At 41.4% G+C, this 20,704-nt stretch overlaps 1 protein-coding gene across 1 annotated transcript in view; it reads right to left on the bottom strand.

Annotated features, from left to right (window-relative positions):
• The window catches only part of Yeats2 (YEATS domain containing 2), a 96,009-nt gene that overhangs the window by 18,222 nt on the left and 57,083 nt on the right, over positions 1–20,704 (bottom strand). Inside the window, 6 exon segments of the mRNA XM_042699638.1 lie at positions 621–749; positions 3,543–3,726; positions 7,958–8,134; positions 15,291–15,449; positions 16,030–16,193; positions 18,340–18,501. Of these exon segments, the coding sequence (XP_042555572.1) occupies positions 621–749; positions 3,543–3,726; positions 7,958–8,134; positions 15,291–15,449; positions 16,030–16,193; positions 18,340–18,501 (975 nt within the window).

The raw sequence follows: 20,704 nt of genomic DNA, 5'->3' as shown, positions 1-20,704 counted from the left end.
ACATAGAGACCAAAATTCTTTTTAATATCTAACTCCTACATGAAAGTTGCACATTACTCTAATCTCATGGCCATAGAGATCTTAGTTATTTATACTAGCGTATAAATAACTTCAATTAAGTAAATTAAGAAAATTAAAATCTAACTAACCTAAATTCTCATAAATGTTTCAAATTTTCCTCTTCAACTCAACTTTAGAATTGTGCCAGCTATTTAGAAGCCAATGATGGCTTAAGTTTTGTTTTATCCATCTTGGTCCTGGGGCTTGATCTCAGGGCAGGTATAGTTGCTGTCCCTGAGAATTTTTTGCTCAAGGCTAGCACTCTAACACTTGAGCCACAGCTCTACATCTGGCATTTTGGTGGTTAATAGAGATAAAGAGTTCAGACTTTCCTGCCTGGGCTGGTTGGAACTACAATCCTCAGATCTCACCCTCCTGAGTAGCCATTTATAGGTGTGAGCCACCTTAAACTTTGGCTTAAGTTTTACTTTCAGTTTTAGAGTTCAAGGGCAGGCCTCAATAGCTAAGGGCAGGCTATGATGGCAAAGCCATCACCAACTAGTAGATACTGACTTTCCACAAGATGGGTCTATGTGACAGGCCCACAGTATAGAACATACCTTTATTCACTGGCATCAGTATAGTCTGTACACCTCCAGAGGTGCTTACACTGAGAGGCTTCAGTTGGCTGGGAATTGTCAGGACAGCCTGCTGGGGATTGGACTGACTGGAGTGAATCTTTAACAATCCTAAAATAAGTTAGAAAATAAGGCCAAATCTTAGGTCAGATGCTTCCTTCAAGTTTCTTACCCTCTTCATCACTCATTCCAATTTTCTCCTAGGATAAAATTCCCAAGACATTCATTCTTTCACTAAATTAAAAGCCTGGATCAGGAGAAAACGGAGGCTGCAGATTTTACAATGAAACACTGACATGACATTATGATTTACTATTAGTGTCCCTATTCCACAACCTTAAAGTAATGCAGAAAACTTTACAAATGTAGGAGTAATAAAAAGAAAAAGCTGGATGTGAGGCAGTATAGCTGTATTCCCGGCATTTGGGAGGCAAAAAGCATGAGGAGTTTGAATTTGAGACCAGACTGGGCTACAAAGCATGACTCAAAAAAGAAAAGTAGGAAATGCCACCGCAATCCTATCACAGGATGATAAGTATTAACATTTTGAAGCAGGTCTTTTCCATGTTTGTTTCCTATGTCAATTTGTTTTGTACATTGCTATGACGTATGCATTATACATTTATAAAAGTTTTTATATTCTGATGCAGAAAACTGCCACTGGCTTCTGAATTAGCTTCAGATCATTTCAGTGTACCCATCATGAGTCTGGTTCCCATCTACCGACATCATTTCCACATAGTCCCTCTATATATCTATCTTCACTTAAATCTGTCCATCTCTTAACTTTCATTTCCTATCCTAGCCCTTATTTTTCAAACATAAGATACCTCTAATATTTTTGAGTGCAATCCTCTCTTAACTTACTGTAAAGGTAATTTCCATGCTCTCATGCATTACAGAACTATGCTAGCATAGAAAAAACAATGATAAAGGGCCTTTACCATGAAAGCACAGTAGGTATAATCCACTAATTTGTGTGGTTTATATCAGAGCGTCAGAGGCCTCAACACAAAGCCCCCGAAAGAAACTGCTGGTCTGAAATACACTCTAGAATGAGGCTTTCAATGAACAGGAAAATCTTTCTTCAGAATAGAGGTACATTCAGCCATGTATTTACTGAGACTGCGTACAACAATGACCCAGTATTTTTTGTACTTTTAAAATTCTTACCTTTATCAATTATATGCTTATCAGTAAAAGTGAAAAAGAATAAGAAGCTTGTAACTACAAAATCTGTTGACTTTGTTCCACTACTTTTTTCTGTTTTCCTCTACTTTCCAGCACTATCCACTTTTACCTTTTGGTCCTTTTTTCAAAACAATTTATTTCAACATTGATTCATCTATTTTTATGGCCCAAGGGCCCACTACTACAATCTAATAGGTAGAAGTGTTTGAGGAACTTGTACTTGATATTCCCTACTCCAATACTTCTCTGTTGATCCCAAAGGATAGATAACAACATAATTATTTTCTGCCAAAAACTTCTTTCCTTCCTCCTTCCCTTCCTTTTGTGCTGGTTCAGGGGGTTGAACTCAAGGCCTCTAGGTCTCATTTGGCTTTTTCACCCATAGCTGGTTCTCTTTCAAGTTGAAGACACACAGCTGTTTGTTATATCGTCTTGAGCATCTGACACATAGTCACACTAAGTAGTATAAACAGGCTGTTAGTGGAGGCAAGCTTTTGCCCTTTGGACTTCAGAACTATAAATAACGAACTAGGGACTCTACAAAAAAAAAAAGGTGAATTGGGGATAACTATGGCAGCTATTATTTATGTAACAACTACCATAAACCAGATGGTATGCTACTCATTTATATCACTCTTTAAAACCTCCAGGGGTGGGTATTATTATTAACATCATTTCACAGATAAAAACCGAAAGAGAAGCAACTATATCTAAGGCTTCAGGATTTGTGCTGTTTTTCTCTAACATTTCTGGAGTCATTTAGCTGAGCAGAAAGATAACATTTTACCAGACTTAATGTACTCTTTGAAAGAAAAAAAAATTCTTCATGTTTTGCAATCAATTCCATCCAAAACTAATCGCTGATTAAAAAAAGAAAAATATTCAGTTCTTCCAAAAATTACATTATAAAAATTAATTATAAAAATGATGAATATATTCTAGAGTTCCAAAGGGCTCTATTATTAAAATTATTCACTATGGAAGCCATAGACTGAATAGCTGGTTGTATTTTTAGCTTGGCTTGTTTTGTTTTCTTTCTTCTTTTTCTTTAGCACTAACAATTGAACTAAGGGCTTTATGCTTTTAGTTCTTAGCCCACACTAGGCAAGTGCTCTTTCCCTTGAGACATACTCCTGAGTCCCTTTGTTTTTAGTTTGTTTTCAAACAGGATCTCAAAATTAACTTGGCCCAGGCTGGCTTGGAATCTGCTCCTCCAACTTCTATCTCCTAAGTAGCTGAGTTTACGTGTAAGCTATAAGGTCCATCTAGCCTGAATAATTTTTTTTGGTTGGTTGTAGCACTTGAACTCTGAGCCTAGACACTGTCCCTGAGCTTTTGGCTCAAGGCAAGCGCTCTACAATTTGAGCCACAGCACCACTTCTAGTTTTCTGGAGATAAGAGTCTCATAGACTTTCCTGCCTGGCTGGCTTTGAACCATGATCCTTAGATATCAGCCTCCTGAGTAGCTAGGATTACAGGTGTGAGCTACCGGCGCCTGGCTCTATCCTAAATAATTTTTAAATGGTAAATTTAAGTCTCAGACTTCAAATTTTATACACAGCTTTTTCAAATAAAAATAATTTACTTAAAAAAAACAATTATTTGGAAAATATTTCTGGGTTAATTGGTTCAATAAGGTACTCTATAAGATATTAAGACTTTCCAAAAATATTCTATCCCAATGAGAGAAACAGAGAAATAGCATGGTCTGACCTGATACTGTGGCTTTCCCAGAGATGGGGTTTGGTGTGGACACCAGGGATGTGGCACTGACGACAGTGGGGGTCGCAGTCTTGCAGGTTCCCATGGTGGCCTGGCTCACACACACTTGGGGCTGCCCAACAGTTTTCATTACAGAACCAATAGTAGACGATGAAGCAGGGGCTGTTCCTTCAGCCTGTTTATTCACACCACCAGAAATGAAGAAATCAAGATGACAGAAGTGTAACTTCCTTCAAGCAGTGACTGCCATCACACACTCAGTAAATATGAACTATCAGCTAACACCTACATATTAAATGCCAAGCCATTTGAAAAAAAGATGGCCTCTCTAATTCAGTGGTTCCTATACTTCTAGATTTCATACACCACCAAAATGAAGCAGTGTTGTAGGGTTACCACATTAAAATAATTCATCATTAGTTTTATCACCTTTTTTTTTTGTCGGTCATGGGGCCTGAACTCTGGGCCTGGGCCCTGTCCCTCAGCTATTCAGTTGAAGGCTAGCACTCTACCACTTGAGCGTCAGCCCTACTTCCGGCTTTTTCTGCTTATGTGGTGCTGAGGAATCAAACCCAGGGCCTCATGCATGTAAGGCAAGCACTCTATCACTGAGCCACCTTTCCAGCCCCTAGTTTTATCACTTTTAATGAAAGGTTACTTTGATGCCAAAAAGTGGAAGGACAGAATGAAATAATGGAACAAAATGAGCTTTGTTAAAAAACAACTATCTAGTGGCTGGGAAGGTGGCTTAGTGGTAGAGTGCTTGCCTAGAATGCATGAAGCCCTGGTTACATTCCTCAGTACCACATAAATGAAAGAAGCTGGAAGTGGTGCTGTGGCTCAAGTGGTAGAGTGCTAGCCTTGATCAAAAAGCTCAGGGACAGTGCCCAGGATGAGTTCAAGCCCCAGGACTGGCACAATAAACCAAACAACTGTCTACAAAGTGTAAATGTCTTAAGTCTGAAGTGTCATTCGAGACCTCTGCTATTTGATGGGCAATCAGGAAGAGGTCATGAAGTGTGTCATATGGTACAGCAGGAACAGGGGCAAGGCCCCAGGAACAGGGGCAAGGCAACACACAAGTGAGAAGGAAGACATTGCTTCTGCCTCTTAGATATCCTAAAAATGGGGGTGGTGGAGAAAAGGTAATGGTAAGACAATGGCACTTTATAAGACCTTTCAAGATTCAAGGCAGAGAGAGGGAAAAAATAAAAGTATTTCTTGGTATGCCGAAAGCCTAAAGGATGCAAAAAGTGGTATGCTAAGGAGGTGCAAAGTAGAGTGAAGCAGGCTACAGTTGTAGCTGTAGGTCATGAAACTTGAGGAGTAAGCAAAGAGTCAGATCATACAGATCAAGTTAGAAAAGAAACTTCAAATCTTGCTGGGAAAAATGGATATTGATATATGAAAGAATGAAGTTTGGTCCCTACCTCACACCATATGCAAAAGTAAATTCAAAATGGAGTTAAATTTAATGAAACTAAATATGAGAGGAAAACACAGTCTTAAATATTTTGGCCTTGGGGGCTGGGTTGGCATGTAGCTAGATAGTAAAGTACTTGCATAGCATGTGCAACACCCTCTGTTCAATACCTACCACTGGGGGGAGAAAAAAAAGTAACATTGGATTGGTACTGGGTCGGTCTCTATCCTCTCTCTCTTTCCTCTTTCCTTTCTCCCTCTCTTCTTCTCTCCCCCTCCGCCTCCACTCTCCCTCTCCCCCTCTCCCTCCCTCTCTCTCTGCAGGTCCTTGGACTTACATTCAGGGCCTGAACCTCTCTGTGCTCAAGGCTAGCATTCTACCACTTGAGCCACAGCTTTTTACTTCCCTGCCTGGTGTAGCTTGGCTATGATCCTCAGATCTCAGCCTCCTGAGATCTCCTGTGGCACCTGGCTAGTACTCGGTTTAACACCAAAAGACACCGTACAAGCAATAAAAGAAAAACAGATAACTTGAACTTTTGTGGTTAGAGCATATCATCAATAAAATGAAATAAACATTATCTAAAAAGCAGTGTGCTATTTGCTTGATTTATGCAACTGTAACCCCTCTGCACAATTCCTTTATAATAACAATTTTTTTTTGTTTGTTTTTGCCTGTTGTGGGGCTTGAACTCTGGTCCTGGGCACTGTTCCCTCAGCTCTTCAGCTGAAGGCGAGCGCTCTATCACTTGAACCACAGCACCACTTCTGGTTTTCCGGTGGTTTATTGGAGATAAGAGTCTCATGGACTTTCCTGCCAGGGCTGGTTTTGATCTCAGAGTCCTCAGTAGCTAGGATTACAGGCATGAGCGCCAGGCTTATAATAACAATTTTTTAAAAATTGTTTTTGTTAATTTTTTTTTAAAGAAGAGCAGTAGAGAAAAAAAGTTTGGAATTAAGAGAAAAAACCTGCAAATCTGGCATCCATCCATCCATCCATCCATCCATCCATCCATCCATCCATCTATCTATCTATCTAAAAAGACAAATAACTAAAATTGGGCAAATGATTTGATCTGAATAGATAATTTTCCAAAGATGTACAAATGGCCAATATACATATGGGATGTTTGATAGCATTACTTGTTAGGGAATTTCAAATCAAAACTACAAGATATCACTTCACTTAAAGGACAAGACAAAAGTGTTACTGGGGTTGGGGAATTAGCTCGGTGGAAAAGCACTTCCCTGGCAAGTGCAAGGACCTAAGTTCAGTTCTGGGGGGGGGGGGGGGGTAAGGGGGGAGGGGGAGGAGCTATAAAATACCCCCCCAAAAAAGACAATTAGAAAAACTGTTACAAGGACATGGAACTCACACAAATTGCTGGTGGAAATATAAAATGGTATAGCTACTTGGGAAATGGTCTGCCAGTTCCTCAAAATATTAAATACAAGTTACCATATGAACCAGCAATTTTATTGCTAGTATAAAGGTAATAGGAATGAAATTATGTTTATACAAAAAAATGAGTACATAATGTTCATAGTAGCACTTTTCCTACTGACCAAAAAGTAGAAAGCAATCCAGATGGCCATCAACTGATAGACAAAATGTGGTACATCCATAAAACTTAATGAACAATATTCATCTATAAAAAAGGAATAGACTACTGATTCATACTACAGCATGGATGAACATTAAAAATGTTATGCTAGGGCTGGGAATGTGGCTTAGTGGTAGAGTGCTTGCCTAGCATGCATGAAGCCCTGGATTGTATTCCTCAGTATCACATAAATAGAAAAACCTGGAAGTGGTGCTGTTGGTCAAGTGGTAGAGCACTAGCTTTGAGCACACAGAGACTCGAGGACAGTGCTTGACTTCAAGCTCCAGGACTGGTTAAAAAAAAAAAAAAAGTTATGCTAGGCAAAAGATGTCAGAAATAAGCCAGGTGCCAGTGACTCATGCCTGTAATTCTAGTTACTCAGGAGGTTGAGCTCTGAGGATCACAGTTCAAAGCTAGCCCAGGTAGGAAAGTCCGTGAGATTCTTATCTCTAATAAACCACTAGAAAACCGGAAGTGGCGCTGTCGCTCAAGCGGTAGAGCACTCGCCTTGAGCTGAAGAGCTGAGGGACAGCGCCCAAGCCCCCCCGGCCGACACAACAAAACAAAACAAAAACCCAAAAAGATGTCAGAAATAGAAGGATGCATGTTGTAGGACTATATTTATATGAAATATCTTAAAGAGGCCAAATCCATGAAGAAAGAATAGTCATCCTCCAGGACTGGGGAATGACTGCTAATGGTGTAAGTTTTCTTTTGGGACCAGGGAAACCTTCTGGGCTAGACAATAATGATGAGAGTTTTGCACCCCTGTGAGTATATTAAGAATTGTTGGTTTACCACTGCCCATGGGAATTTTTTTTTTTTTGGTCCAGTTGTGGGGCCTAACTCTGGGTCTGGGCGTTGTCCCTCAGCTCTTCAGCTCAAGGCTAGCGCTTTACCACTTGAGCCACAGCGCCACTTCCGGCTTTTTTCTTATGTGGTGCTGAGGAATTGAACCCAGGGCCTCAGGCATGCAAGGCAAGCGCTCTACCACTGAGCCACCTTTCCAGCCCCCATGGGAAATTTTTAAAAAAAGAAAATGGTTGTGGCTGGGAAGGTGGCTCAGTGGTAGAGCGCTTGCCTTGCATGCATGAGGCCCTGGGTTCGATTCCTCAGCACCACATAAGCAAAAAAGAAAAAAGCCAGATGTGGCACTGTGGCTCAAGTGGTAGAGCGCTAGCCTTGAGCTGAAGAGCTGAGGGACAGCGCCCAGGCCCAGAGTTCAGTCCCCACGACCAGGTTACCCCCCATCCCCCCAAAAAAAGAGAAAGAAAATGGTTTCAATTTTTAAAGATTCACTGGTATCCCTGCTAAATAGGTTCTGCAAGTTCATCTTGATTTTCTGCTTCTTGATGATTTTCTAACTTCATGCTAACTCACCTGCTGAGCAGGACCATTTGTTGAGAGGGTCACAGCTGGGGAGGTAGCTGTTGTGATAACCCCTCCTGCTACTCGCAGCATTGTGGTTCCAGGTTTTGAGAGTTGTGAAGTCGATGGCACAGTCTTCAAGGTGCTATCAGATATCTTCATTAGAGATGCCTGCCCAGCAGGAGCTGCCTGAAGAAACAAAATAGATAGAAGTAATAATAGTTCATAATTTAGTCCTTAGCCATGTTTGCGAGTACATCAATTGACAGTACATAACAAGGAATAAATTGAACTATGAGATGTTTATGTACATTTCCAACAAGTGTAAATTTTTTACCTTTGAACTACCACTGATTCAGAACAAATAAATGAATGCAATTCCAAAACCCTACTTGGTAGCAGTTTTCAAAGATACCAAGCCATCTGTTTTCAAAATAACTGAGCCCAAAACAAATGGAAGGAGAAAGGGTAAGCAAATGCAGTCATTACATTCAATGTACACAATGTAAAACTTGAAATATGTAATTTGAGGGTAGGAATGGGAGGGGGGATTGGAGGAGAACAATAGAAAGGGGGACACTGATCCAGCTGCATTATACGCGCAACCAGACTTATGGAAGTGAAACCTCTCTGTAGAATAAACAGTTTAAACATTAAAAAGTAACTGAGCCTAAAGTGCTCTAAAATGTACATAAAATCTTTACACATGAAAATAAAACCCAGGGTAGGACAGTGGTGCTCTACAGACTTAGCATTTAGGATTACAGGGTCATTCAGCAAATTACTGCCTCAATTATCTACATCAAGGCTCAGTAAAATTTTTATTTATAAAAAGAGTAAACATACATTTTTAGTTTTGCAGAGTCACTGTTTCAATTCCCCCCCCCCTTTTTTTTTTGGGTCCGCTCGTGGGGCTTGAACTCTGGACCTGGGCACTGTCCCTCAGCTCTTCAGCTCAAGGCGAGAGCTCTACTGCTTGAGCCACAGAGCCACTTTCTGTTTCAATTCCTTAATGCTACTACTATGATAGCATGAAATAAGTGTGACTGAGTTCTACAAAACCTCAAAGCTTTGGGAGTAATAAACTAATTGAAGGCATAATGTCTGAAATTAAATGCCCATCACAAGCAGATGCCATTTTTCAGTTTGAGAGTGTAAGATGTTCTAGATGGTAGAAAGCACTTGTACTTATCTATGTCACTCATTAGTCATTCTTTTCATTAACTATAAAGGGCAAATTTAGTCCTATCATAGAGATGAGATTAAGATCAGTGACTGTATCAAGCTAGTTAACTAGAGAATCATGATCAGAATCCTAAAATAATAGCCAACCACTGGAAATATAGCTCAACCATACAGCACTTGCCTAGCATGCCCAACACCCTAGGTTTGATCCCAGCACCAGCACAACCTGCAAAAACCTAGCATAAACTGAAACAGGTAAAAGACTATAAAATTCTGAAGAAAAGCGTTGAAGACACCAGAAGATGGAAAGCCCTTTCTTATGTTCATGTATTGCTAGAATATTGTGAAAATAGCTATACTAGTGAAAGCAATACACAAATTTAATGCAATGCCCATCACATTCTCAGTGTTATCCTTGGAAGAAATAATAACAAAGACCAATGGGAGAGAAAAGAAAGCCCAGAAATAAAACCACATAGCTACAATCATCTGATCTTGACAAAGGTGCCAAACCAACACTGGGAAAAAGCCTCTTCAACAAATAGTGCTGGGGAAATGGCAACTCCAGGCAGAAGACTGAAACTAGACCCTGTCTCACTCTGTACATCGAACTGGATCAAAGATCTAAATGTAGCATCTGGAATTCTGAACTATTACAAGAAGGCATAGGGGGATGCTAGAAAATATAAGCATAGGATTCCAATTTCCCAGATAAGAGCAAGAATGGAGAGAGGATTGTATCAAATTTTAAAAAATTCTGCATGTCAAAAGAAACAATGACCAGAATCAAGAACTTACATAAAGGGAGAAAATCTTCTACAGCTATCCAACAGGTAAAACCCAAAAAAATTGAACAGGAAAAAAAATCTAATTAGTAAATATACAATTTTCTCAACCATAAAGGAAATGCAAGTCAAAATTACAGCAAGATTCCATCTGACCTGTCAGAAAGGCAATTAAAAAGAAAGTAAAGGGGCTGGGAAGGTGGCTCAGTGGTAGAGCGCTTGCCTTGCATGCATGAGGCCCTAGGTTCGATTCCTCAGCACCACATAAGCAGAAAAAAAACCAAGCCAGAAGTGGCGCTGTGGCTCAAGTGGTAGAGCGCTAGCCTTGAGCTGAAGAGCTGAGGGACAGCACCCAGGCCCAGAGTTCAGGCCCCATGTTCGGACCTCCCCCTCTCCCCCCCCCCCCCCCCACAAAAAAGGAAACAGGGCTGGGAATGTGGCTTAGTGTAGAATGCAAGCATGAGGCCCTGGGTTTGACTCCTCAGTATCACATAAATAGAAAAAGGTGGAAGTGGTGTGGTGGCTCAAGTGGTAGAGCACTAGCCTTGAGCTGAAGAGCTCAGCAACAGTGCCCAGGCCCAGAGTTCAAGCCCTACAACCACCACCTCTACCACTACTACCACCAACAAAAGCAAACAAATGACATGACCAGCAAACAAGTGACCAGCACAAATGCTGGTGTGAATATGGGGGAAAATATAATGTTTATATACTGTTGATGGAATATAAACTAGTATACTAATTCTGGAAATCTCTATTTCCATAGTGAAAATATAATATGGAGGCATCTCAAAATACTAAACAGACTTATTTTATGATTCTGTAATACCAGTCTTGGGCATACATCTGAAAATCAATATACAAGATATTTGCATACCCATATTTACTGCAGCTCTGTTGACTATAACTAATCTGTGTCATGAGCAGCTGGGCTCAACAACCAAAGAATGGTGAGAGAAAAAAAATGTAATATGACCTTGCAGGAAAATGGAATAACTAGCCGTGCCAATGGCTTATGTCTGCAATCTTAGCTATTCAAGAGGTTGAGATTTGAGGATCATGCTTTGAAGCCAGAGCAGGTAGGAAAAGTCCTTGAGATTCTTATCTACAATAATCTACTCAGAAAAAGCCAGAAGTGGTGCTGTGGCTCAATTAGTAGAGTACTAGCTAGCCTTAAGCAAAAGAAGCTCAGGCCCAGAACCCAGGCCCAGAGCTCAAGCTCTGGGTTGGACACACACACACACACACACACACACACACACACACACACACACACACACACACACACACACACACACACACAGGCCCAGAGCTCAAGCTCTGGGTTGGACACACACACACACACACACACACACACACACAGGCCCAGAGCTCAAGCTCTGGGTTGGACACACACACACACACACACACACACACACACACACACACACACACACACACACACACACACACACACACACACACACACACACACACACACACACACACGGTAGCAATGTAAAACACACTAAACAGTGTTTGAGAAGGGAAAGGAGAAAGGGAGAAACAGGAATATCCTAGGAGTGAACTTGTTCAACATGTACTGTATGCATGTATGGAATTATCACAATGAAACTCACTATTACTAATGTATGCTAATTTTAAAAATGAAGTAGGGGCTGGGAAGGTGGCTCAGTGGTAGAGTGCTTGCCTTGCATGCATGAGGCCCTGGGTTCGATTCCTCAGCAGGAAAAGCTGGAAGTAGCGCTGTGGCTAAAGTAAGAGCTGAGGAACAGCTCTGGGATAGGCCCAGAGTTCAGGCCCTATGACCACCCCCCCCCCCCAAAAAAAAGTAAACTTTAAAAAAGATTTGGAGATCTAGCTACAATATCCTCCTACAGATCATGGTATCCCTTGACCAGTCAAAATTCCATCATTTCTCTTTGATGACATTACTACTCTTTATTCTAAAGAATGCTACAGCTTTTTTTCCCAGCTCTCTTTCCCAGCAGCATGGAGGGCCAACATGGCCTGGTGCCAGCCGGAACGATGAATAAACCTACCCCTTACCTGAATACCACGTGCATGGTGCTGTTTTTACTCGGCTACCTCTTTTTAAAAACCTAACATAAACGGTGCCGAAACCCGGGAAGGGCTTAAAGTCAGGGTAAGTGGGATTCCTCTCCGTTTTTTGTTTGTTTTTATTTTTCCCTATTTTGCTCTGAGGAATACCCACAGTTCTAACGGCCTTTTGCGAACCCATCTGTCTGCTGCAGACACAGCGCATTGATACCATTGCTGCCTTCACATCCACGTCCACTCTTCTCTACTCTGGTGAGTGAAACTACTCTCTATGGTTCTCAGTTGCTCAGTCTCTGTCCAGACGTGGTGCCATGCCAGAGAGCTCCTACGGCCTTTAGCCGAAAGGCCGGTCACCTCTGAAGCCGAGGACGCTTGGTTTTTGGGGCTTGGCCATTTCTCTCTAGAGGGCTCTAGGAGAAATTGGGATGCAGCTTCTGCCTGGTCAGCTCTCCTTCACTCACCAGAATGACTCTCCTACACATTTAATGGTGTGCTGCAAATCACACCCAAGCAGTGAAAACCCTTTGAGACGCCTCCTGCGCTCCCTGGAAAGCCAGAGCGCCTCATTTTTATGCCATTCTCAGATGTAGACAGGTTTTGCCACTGCAAATGTAAATGGTCAGAAGTCTGTTTACTTTCAGGTTCTCTTTGCTCTCTCTCTGCCAGTCATGTCCAGCTTTCCCTATCTCTCCCTTTCTCTTTTCTACATTTTGGCTTGTGCCCTGAAGAGTGCGCTGCAGGCTGGGTCCCGGGGACCTCCCTCTAGGTTCCCTCTCAAAGGCTAGCCAATGTAGGCTTGACCTACTTGTTCAGGGTTTCTTTGCATTTTTTCAGAAATTTGCCATCTTGGCCACAAGGTGGGTTAAGGGTTTGGCCCCATCTGACCCTTAACCTTCCACCAAGCTTACTACTCCATCTATTCTAAGGTGCCTTGCTAACAAGTTGCTCTTTTCAGCCCTGGTAACTGAAGCCCAACCATCTGATGTGTTTTGTTAGCAAAGATGTCTAAACGTTGTCAAAATTTTAGGTTTTGAGTTTTGCCTTTTTTGTTTTGTGTTGTGTATTCTAGCACTGACTACATGACTCTAAAATATTGGGCATATCTGTGCTAAGATTCTCATATCCAATGAGTTTTGTCATTTCAGAATATTTGTTGGCAATTCTTGATAAGAACCAGGTAACCTCTACTTATTCTACTTGATCTCCTTGTTGCTTTAATTGGAAATAATAAAAGGCTTTTGTGGCAAAGATTGCAGTTCAAAGCCAGCCCAGGCCGAAAAATCCCTAAGTCTCCATCTCCCAACTAACCTGCAAAGAGCCAAGCTGGAAGCAAGGCTCAAGACTCTTATCTCTAACCAGCCAAACACTGGAAGTGGTACTGTAACTCAACATGGTAAAGCACTAGCCTTGAGCAGAAGTGCTTAGGGACAGTTCCCAGGCCTTGAGTTCAAACCTTCTTGAATACCAACTGGGACAAGCCATCCCAGCAACGAGCACCTAGACTCAGCCAGTCTGGGGAACAAGGGAACATGGAAAGCAGTAAGAGGAGATGATGTCACATCAGCTACTTTGTGCCTGCCCTTTCAAAATTAACCAGAGCCGGGAGGTCAGTAGAAGTAAGAAGCCTGCCCATCCAATTTCTATACCTGTCTACCTAATAACAGTAATTTATATTCTTGTCTTTGTTTTTTTTTTTTTTTTTTGGTCTGGTCGTGGGGCCTGAACTCTGGGTCTGGGCGCTGTCCCTCAGCTCTTCAGCTCAAGGCTAGCGCTCTACCACTTGAGCCACAGCGCCACTTCCGGCTTTTTTCTTTTTGCTTATGTGGTGCTGAGGAATCGAACCCAGGGCCTCAGGCATGCAAGGCAAGCGCTCTACCACTGAGCCACCTTCTCAGCCCCATATTCTTGCCTTTGTCACCTGACTTCTCTACCTAAAGTCAGAAGTAGCTAGGGACATTTCTACCAACATTTTTAGCCCCAAGTCCTTCCTCTTGCCATTTATTTGCTCTTTAGTATTTTTTTTCCCCAGCCCCTCAATGCCTCATGAGACTTCTCCAGACTTCATCTAAGGACTCACGCCACCAAGGGACACCTGCTGCTTGCTGCCTTCTCTGGGAGGGGACCAAATTCTAGCCTTTTACCCCTAACATTAATGCCCCTTGTCAGCAGAAAGTAGCCAGAGAGAATCCACGCACTATTTCATGATTATTAAAAGGCTGGAATGTAAGGTCCGCTCCTGGATGGCGAGCAGACTCCACCTTCCTCGCAGCGAAGTCTCCACCCAGTACCTGCGTTACCTAGGCAAATGGCACATCTGGAAGAGGTCACATCTGAATTTGATGTGGCCATACCCTAGATAAAGCCTAGCCCAGGCCCAGACTCTCTTTTTCCCAGGCCCTTCCCAGGCCTTTCCCAGTGGCATGGAGGGCCAACATGGCCTGGTGCCAGCCGGAACAATGAATAAACCTACCCCTTACCTGAAGAAAAAAAAAAGCTACAGAAACAGGATGCAGAACTCTCAGTAAGTGCTATAGCACTAATTGTATCAATAGTGTGCTGCCATCTATTACGATATATCAGACTTCAGGTAAATTTTAGAAAAAAAACTTACAATTAAGCTGGGTGCTGGTGGCTCAAACCTGTAATTTTAGCTACTCAGGAAACTGAAATCTGAGCATCAAGGTTTGAAGCCAGCAAGGGTAGGTAAATCTGAGAGACCCTGTCTCTAATTAACCAACAAAAAGTCAGAAGTGTAAAAAAACCCCACAGAAGTAGAGGTGTGGCTCAAGTGCCACACTTGAGCAAAAAAGCCAAGCAAGAGCATAAAGCTCAGTATGGGAAGGCTGTGCACACATTTGCATACACACATAGTCAAGGAATCTTTGTTTCCTCTAAGGAAAAGTCATTTTTAAAAATTTTTCTCACAGATAGTGTGATTTTGTGACTGATAATTTTCGCTTTCACTATTAAATTTATACCTTGCTTTATTAACTGTATAAGAGTATATCATTTGTGTACCTGCATAAGCTTGGCTCTATGTTCTCATTCTTATCATTTTCCCAAACTTGAAATGTAATTATTTTACCTTTGACCACTATTTCATTATTTGTTCATTTAATATGAAATGTTTTGTGAATCTGCATGTCATCCTTGCATGTATCATTTGCCAAAATGAGCAGCGAGTAGCACATTGTTTATTTTCTTATGTAAACTTCTTTAAAACTTTTTGGAGGTTGTATAAAGAGAGAAGCTAAAAAATTATGTATAAAAGATACATATCACAGCATATTAGAAATATACAGGTGTGCATTCACCTGAGTAAACAAAGTGGTTTTCTGTCCAGAGATGACTTTCAGTGTCTGCTGTCCCTGTGCAGAAGATGTGCTGACTCCCAGGGTACCTTGGACCACTGACCCAGTAGTCAGTTGTTTTCCAGATGTCTGGGGTGATGGCTGGCCAACTAAAAATGTCCCCTAAGTTAGGTAAAGAAAAAAGAAAGAAACCAGAATTTGTTGAATTCAAATGAGTTGCTGATCCTTTATATCACAAGGTACCAATCAATGTTCTCCCCTTCATTTTATAATTGAGTCACTATAACGGAAGAGTATCAGTAAGTTAGAAGCATCCCCACTTCTCCAACTTTGCATAGTAGTTAGACCAATATGATGTAAACTTGAGTTTTGCAATCTAGTTCTCAAAAACTCAATTTAATCAGTCAGATAAATTATCCATCCTCTGCAAGAAGACCTGGAAAGGAAGACTTCTGTGACACAGGGAACAGCAGGAATCTGTTCTATTGTATCCAATCTAACTTCAACATAGTTTGATTTTCTTTGGTTATAGCCTTTGAAGAGCAAAATTTCAATTAGCATAGTGGAAATCTTTCTTTGGGGAAGGAAGATCTGGACAAGCCCTAAATAATATAGACTTCTAATATGGCTAAAATGTTAGTGTTGATCCCTGATCTCAAAGTAGCAAATGTAAATCAATCATAATTAAAGGTAACTGTCAGACAGGTGTAGGATTGCTAAGATTAAGCACAAGTGACCAGACCTGGGGAGTTTGCTTGAGGATGTAGGAGGTGTAAGTCAGGTGTTGGGAGATTCCTCCAGGGCTGGTGGTACTCTGGGTTCCTCCTGCTCCACCGCCACTGCTGCCTCCACTTCCTCCTCCTCCTGCGCTGCCACCACTGCTGGCTGCTGAGCTGGACTGGAGGTCTACCAATGCAGTGAGTGACAGCAATCATGAGAAGTACAAAGAAAAATCTATACAGAAAAGGCAGGCAAGCCTAAACAGACTTCTCATGTGCCATCATTCCTTTCTGCCTCCTCCTATTAACTATGACAATAAGAATGTCCTACTGGGCACTGGTGGCTCACACCTGTAATCCTAGCTATTCAGGAGGCTGAGATATAAGGATGGAGGCTCAAAGCCAGCCCATGCAGAAAGTCCCCATGCAACACTTATTTCTAATTAACCACTCAAAAACTGGAAGTGGAGCTGTGGCTCAAAGAGGCAGAGTGCTAGCCCTGAGCAAAAGAGCTCAGGGACAGTGCCCAGGCCCTGAGTTAAAGCCCCACAACAGAAAAACACACACACACACACACACAAAAACACACACACACAAAAACCCCCAAAAGATAGGACTAAAATCTAGTTATAGGTTGAGCATTGTTCTGTACACCTAAAATCCAAATTTTTTTGAGCATTAAAGAATATTAAAAAGTTTTGAATTTTAGAGCATTTGGGATTTCAAGTATTTGGATTATGGATGCTCAATTGGTAAAGTCTGCAAATATTCCAAAATACAAACTCTGATATCTACAACGCTTCTGGTCCTAAGCACATACTATAAATAAGCATATTAGCCCATACTTTCAATTGCCAGCTGACTATTCCAGCTCTCAATACAATGAAGAAAGCTGTGAGGGAAGAAGCCTGATATGGACATTTTTTAGCTCCTTTTAACTACTGTGTCTTTTTGTTTTGTTTTGTTTTTGTTGGTCATGGAGCTTGAAATCTGGGCCTGGGTGCTGTCCCTCAGCTCTTCAGCTCAAGGCAAGTGCTCTACCACTTGAGCCACAGCACCACTTCCAGTTTTCTAGTGGTTTATTGGAGATAAGAGTCTCACAAACTTTGAACCATGATCCTCAGATCTCAAGCTTCCTGAGAAGCTAGGATTACAGGCGTGAGCCACCAGTACCCCGGCTAACTACTGTGTCTTATCCTCTTTTGTTTTTCACATTCTACTTCAAAGCCTACAGAATTTACTCAATATATCGTTTTCCTTCCCACCTTATTTTTGGTGATTATTGGGAAGAGATTTCCAATGATTTATTTTGTCCTTGAGAATATCACAAAATCTAAGTAGCTTTCTGGGTAAATCTGGATACTACACTGTCCTTACCTTGCTTTTTCAACCTCCTACTACTCAGGGTAAGAATGGTAACAACCCACCAGAGAATAACAAAACAGCAACTAGTTTACTTAGCTTTAATTTGGTAGCCAAGCCCAACCAAGCTTACTCTCCAAGATCAGGCAATATTAGGTACATTCACAATGGTTTGTTAGTAGATAGGGTGTCTCTTTCAAACAAGTCTGATTGCCATGCTACTCCATTTCTGATTCAGAGAAAAATAATTGGCCTTTCCTTCTCAATAACACTCACATTGGTTCTCTCGGTTTCTTTTTTCATCTCTAAACCTAGCCAATATGTTTAAATGATGGCAAACGAAGACATTGATTCCAATTGTATTCTATCCCATTTAAGGTGAAAACAGACTTCCAGCTGAAAATGGACATTCCTTCAGGCATAACTAGAGAGTTTTCTCCTAATACAGCCTGAATTGCCATACTTCTTCAGTGTGACCCGTCCCTGATCCAAAACTGCTTAGGAAAGCCCAAAATAACAGTGGCACCTCCTAAAATGATAGTTATTTAAAAATACTTCTAGTTAGGTTATCTGTATTGTTAAGTTTGTTTTTGTTTTTTGGTGCCAATTCTGGGGCTTGAACTCAGGGCCTGGGTGCTGTCGTTGAGCTTTTTTGTTCAAGGCTAGTGTTCTATCCACTTGAGCCATAGCTCCACTTCTTGGTGATTAGTTGGAGATAAGAGTTTCACAGAACTTTCCTGCCCAGGCCGGATTCAAACAGAGATTCTATGATCTCAGCCTCTTGAGTACATAGGATTACAGGAATGAGCCACCAGTGACTAAGTGTATGTTTTAAATCTTCCAGGGCAAATGTGATTACACCACCAAAAAGAATTATAAAAATAGTTCCTAGAACAGTTAAGGACGGCCCCTTAGCCAGAGATGAACACACCTAGAAACCCAAGGACCAAATGATTTATTGATGGACTAACTAGCATTGTTGGTTGCTCGCAGGATGGCTCCTTGAGGAATCAGCAGCAGTTTTCCTTTTCCCGAAGGGTTCTTGCTGTTCGTAGTAAGGTAGAGTTTAGTGCCTGGAGGTAAATTTGCCAAATTGGCCAAATTTGTGGCTGGTAGTTGCAGTGTTGCCATCACTAAAATGGTGGAGGGGGGAGAAGAGGAAAATCTTTAAGATAACTAGAACATTAACACTCTAAAATTATATAGTAAAATAGGTTATTTAAAACATAAAAAGTATACTTAAGTTGTTCCTAGGTGCTTTTTAAGGATATTTCTTTCTTAAATATCTTGTTAACTAAAAAATAACTTCCACACCAGAAGGATTTTCTACAAATTAATTTATCTTGCATATAAGTAGGCTGATCATTGTCTTGGTTTTGCCCAGAACAATTCTAGTTTACATAGGTGTTGTTACCACTGCTAGGTGTTGAGCATGGCACACTAAGTACACACTACCACTTAAGCTGTAACATCAGATTTTCGTTACTTACATAATCACTGACATGATAACATCTATGGATAAATACACATTACCCCCATTTGTTTAAAGTTCTGTTAGTCAATATCTAGTAAGAATGGAATTTAGTGGCCTGGCACTGGTAGCTCATGCTGGTAATCCTAGCTACTCAAGAGGCTAAGATCTAAGGATCATGGTTTGAAGCTGGCCCAGATAGGAAAGCTTTTGGAACTCTCATCTCTAAACACCAAAAAAGCTGAAAGTGGAGCTGTGGTTTAAGTGGTAGAGTGCTAGCCTTAAGGACAAAAGCTCAGGGACAGTGCACAGGCCCTGAGGTCAAGCCTCAGAAAGGCACAAAGAAAGGACTGAATTTATTGATTTAAAACAACATTTCTGGCATCCCTTACTTTTAAGAACACAGACATGCTGTCAGTCAAGAAATGGCATGCATATATATATATATTATGAAATCACAATTCTCTTTCATAACTAAATACCAAATCCTGATTAGGTTTTGCTCTTATACTAAGAATTTGTCAATGTCAGTGTCAACATTGTACATGACTTATTTTATTCTCTGGCTTCTCAGCTATTTGATTTCCTTAAAAACTCCAGAGAACATTTCTTCCAAACTATCTCATGTACGTTTTTAGTTGTGTGTGTCTGTTAGTACTGCAGCCTTGTACTCTGGCTTGACTTTTTAGCTCAGGACTGGCATTCTAGCGCTTCAGCCACACCTCTACTTTACAGCTTTTGCTGGGTAAGAGTCTCATACACTTTACCACCCAGGCTTGTTTTAAACCATGATCCTCAGATCTCAGCCTCCTGAGTAGCTTTATAGCCATGAGCTATATAGCTATAGCTACCATGAGCTACCATGCTCCAGTTCCTTGGGTTTGGAGATAAAATCTTATTATGTAATCTAGATTAACCTGGAACTCCCAATTATAAGGCTTCAGCTTTCCAAGTGCTGAGGTTACAAATATGAGCTACCATGCACAGCTCTCATGCACTCACAGCTTTTTTGTTGGTTGGGCTCGAACTCAGAGCTTGGGTGCTGTCCTGAGTTCTTTCAATCAAGGCTAGTGCTCTACTACTTTTGAGCCACAGCTCTACTTCCTCATGTACTTATTTTTAATACCATACATGGACTGGACCACCACCAGCATTTGATCACTTCTAAAATCTGTTTTGGATATTTATTGCTTGCTTGCTTGCTTCCTTTCTTTCTTTTTGTCAGTCATGGGGCTTGAACTGTAGGCCTAGGCAATGTCCCTGAATTGTTCAGCTCAAGGCTAGCACTCTACCACTTGAGCCAAAGCACCACTTCTGGTTTTCTGGTAGTTTACTGGAGATAAGTCTCATAGACTTTCCTGCCCCAGCTGGCTTTGAATCATGATACTCAAATCTCAGCCTCCCGAGTAGCTAGTATTACAGGCATGAGCCACCAGTGCCCGGCTATTTACTGCTTTCTATCCCCTCTAACTTTCTGTAACAGTTATTTGGCCTCATTTAGACCTTCAATGTCTTAAGGTATTTCTTTCAGGCTATCAAAGAAACAATACATTAAGGACTAAAATAGGGCTGGGAAGGTGGCTCAGTGGTAGAGCGCTTGCCTTGCATGCATGAGGCCCTGGGTTCGATTCCTCAGCACCACATAAGCAAAAAGAAAAAAAGCCGGAAGTGGCACTGTGGCTCAAGTGGTAGAGCGCTAGCCTTGAGCTGAAGAGCTGAGGGACAGTGCCCAGGCCCAGAGTTCAGGTCCCATGACCGGAGACACAGACACAAACACACAGACACAGACACACAGACACAGACACACAGACACAGACACAGACACACACACACACACACACAGACTAAAATATATTCAAATGGTT

The sequence above is a fragment of the Dipodomys spectabilis genome, unplaced genomic scaffold (assembly GCF_019054845.1).
Source record: "Dipodomys spectabilis isolate Male_0828 unplaced genomic scaffold, ASM1905484v1 ptg000260l, whole genome shotgun sequence".
Classification (NCBI taxonomy): domain Eukaryota; kingdom Metazoa; phylum Chordata; class Mammalia; order Rodentia; family Heteromyidae; genus Dipodomys; species Dipodomys spectabilis.
This window is presented reverse-complemented; position numbering and strand designations above follow the sequence as displayed.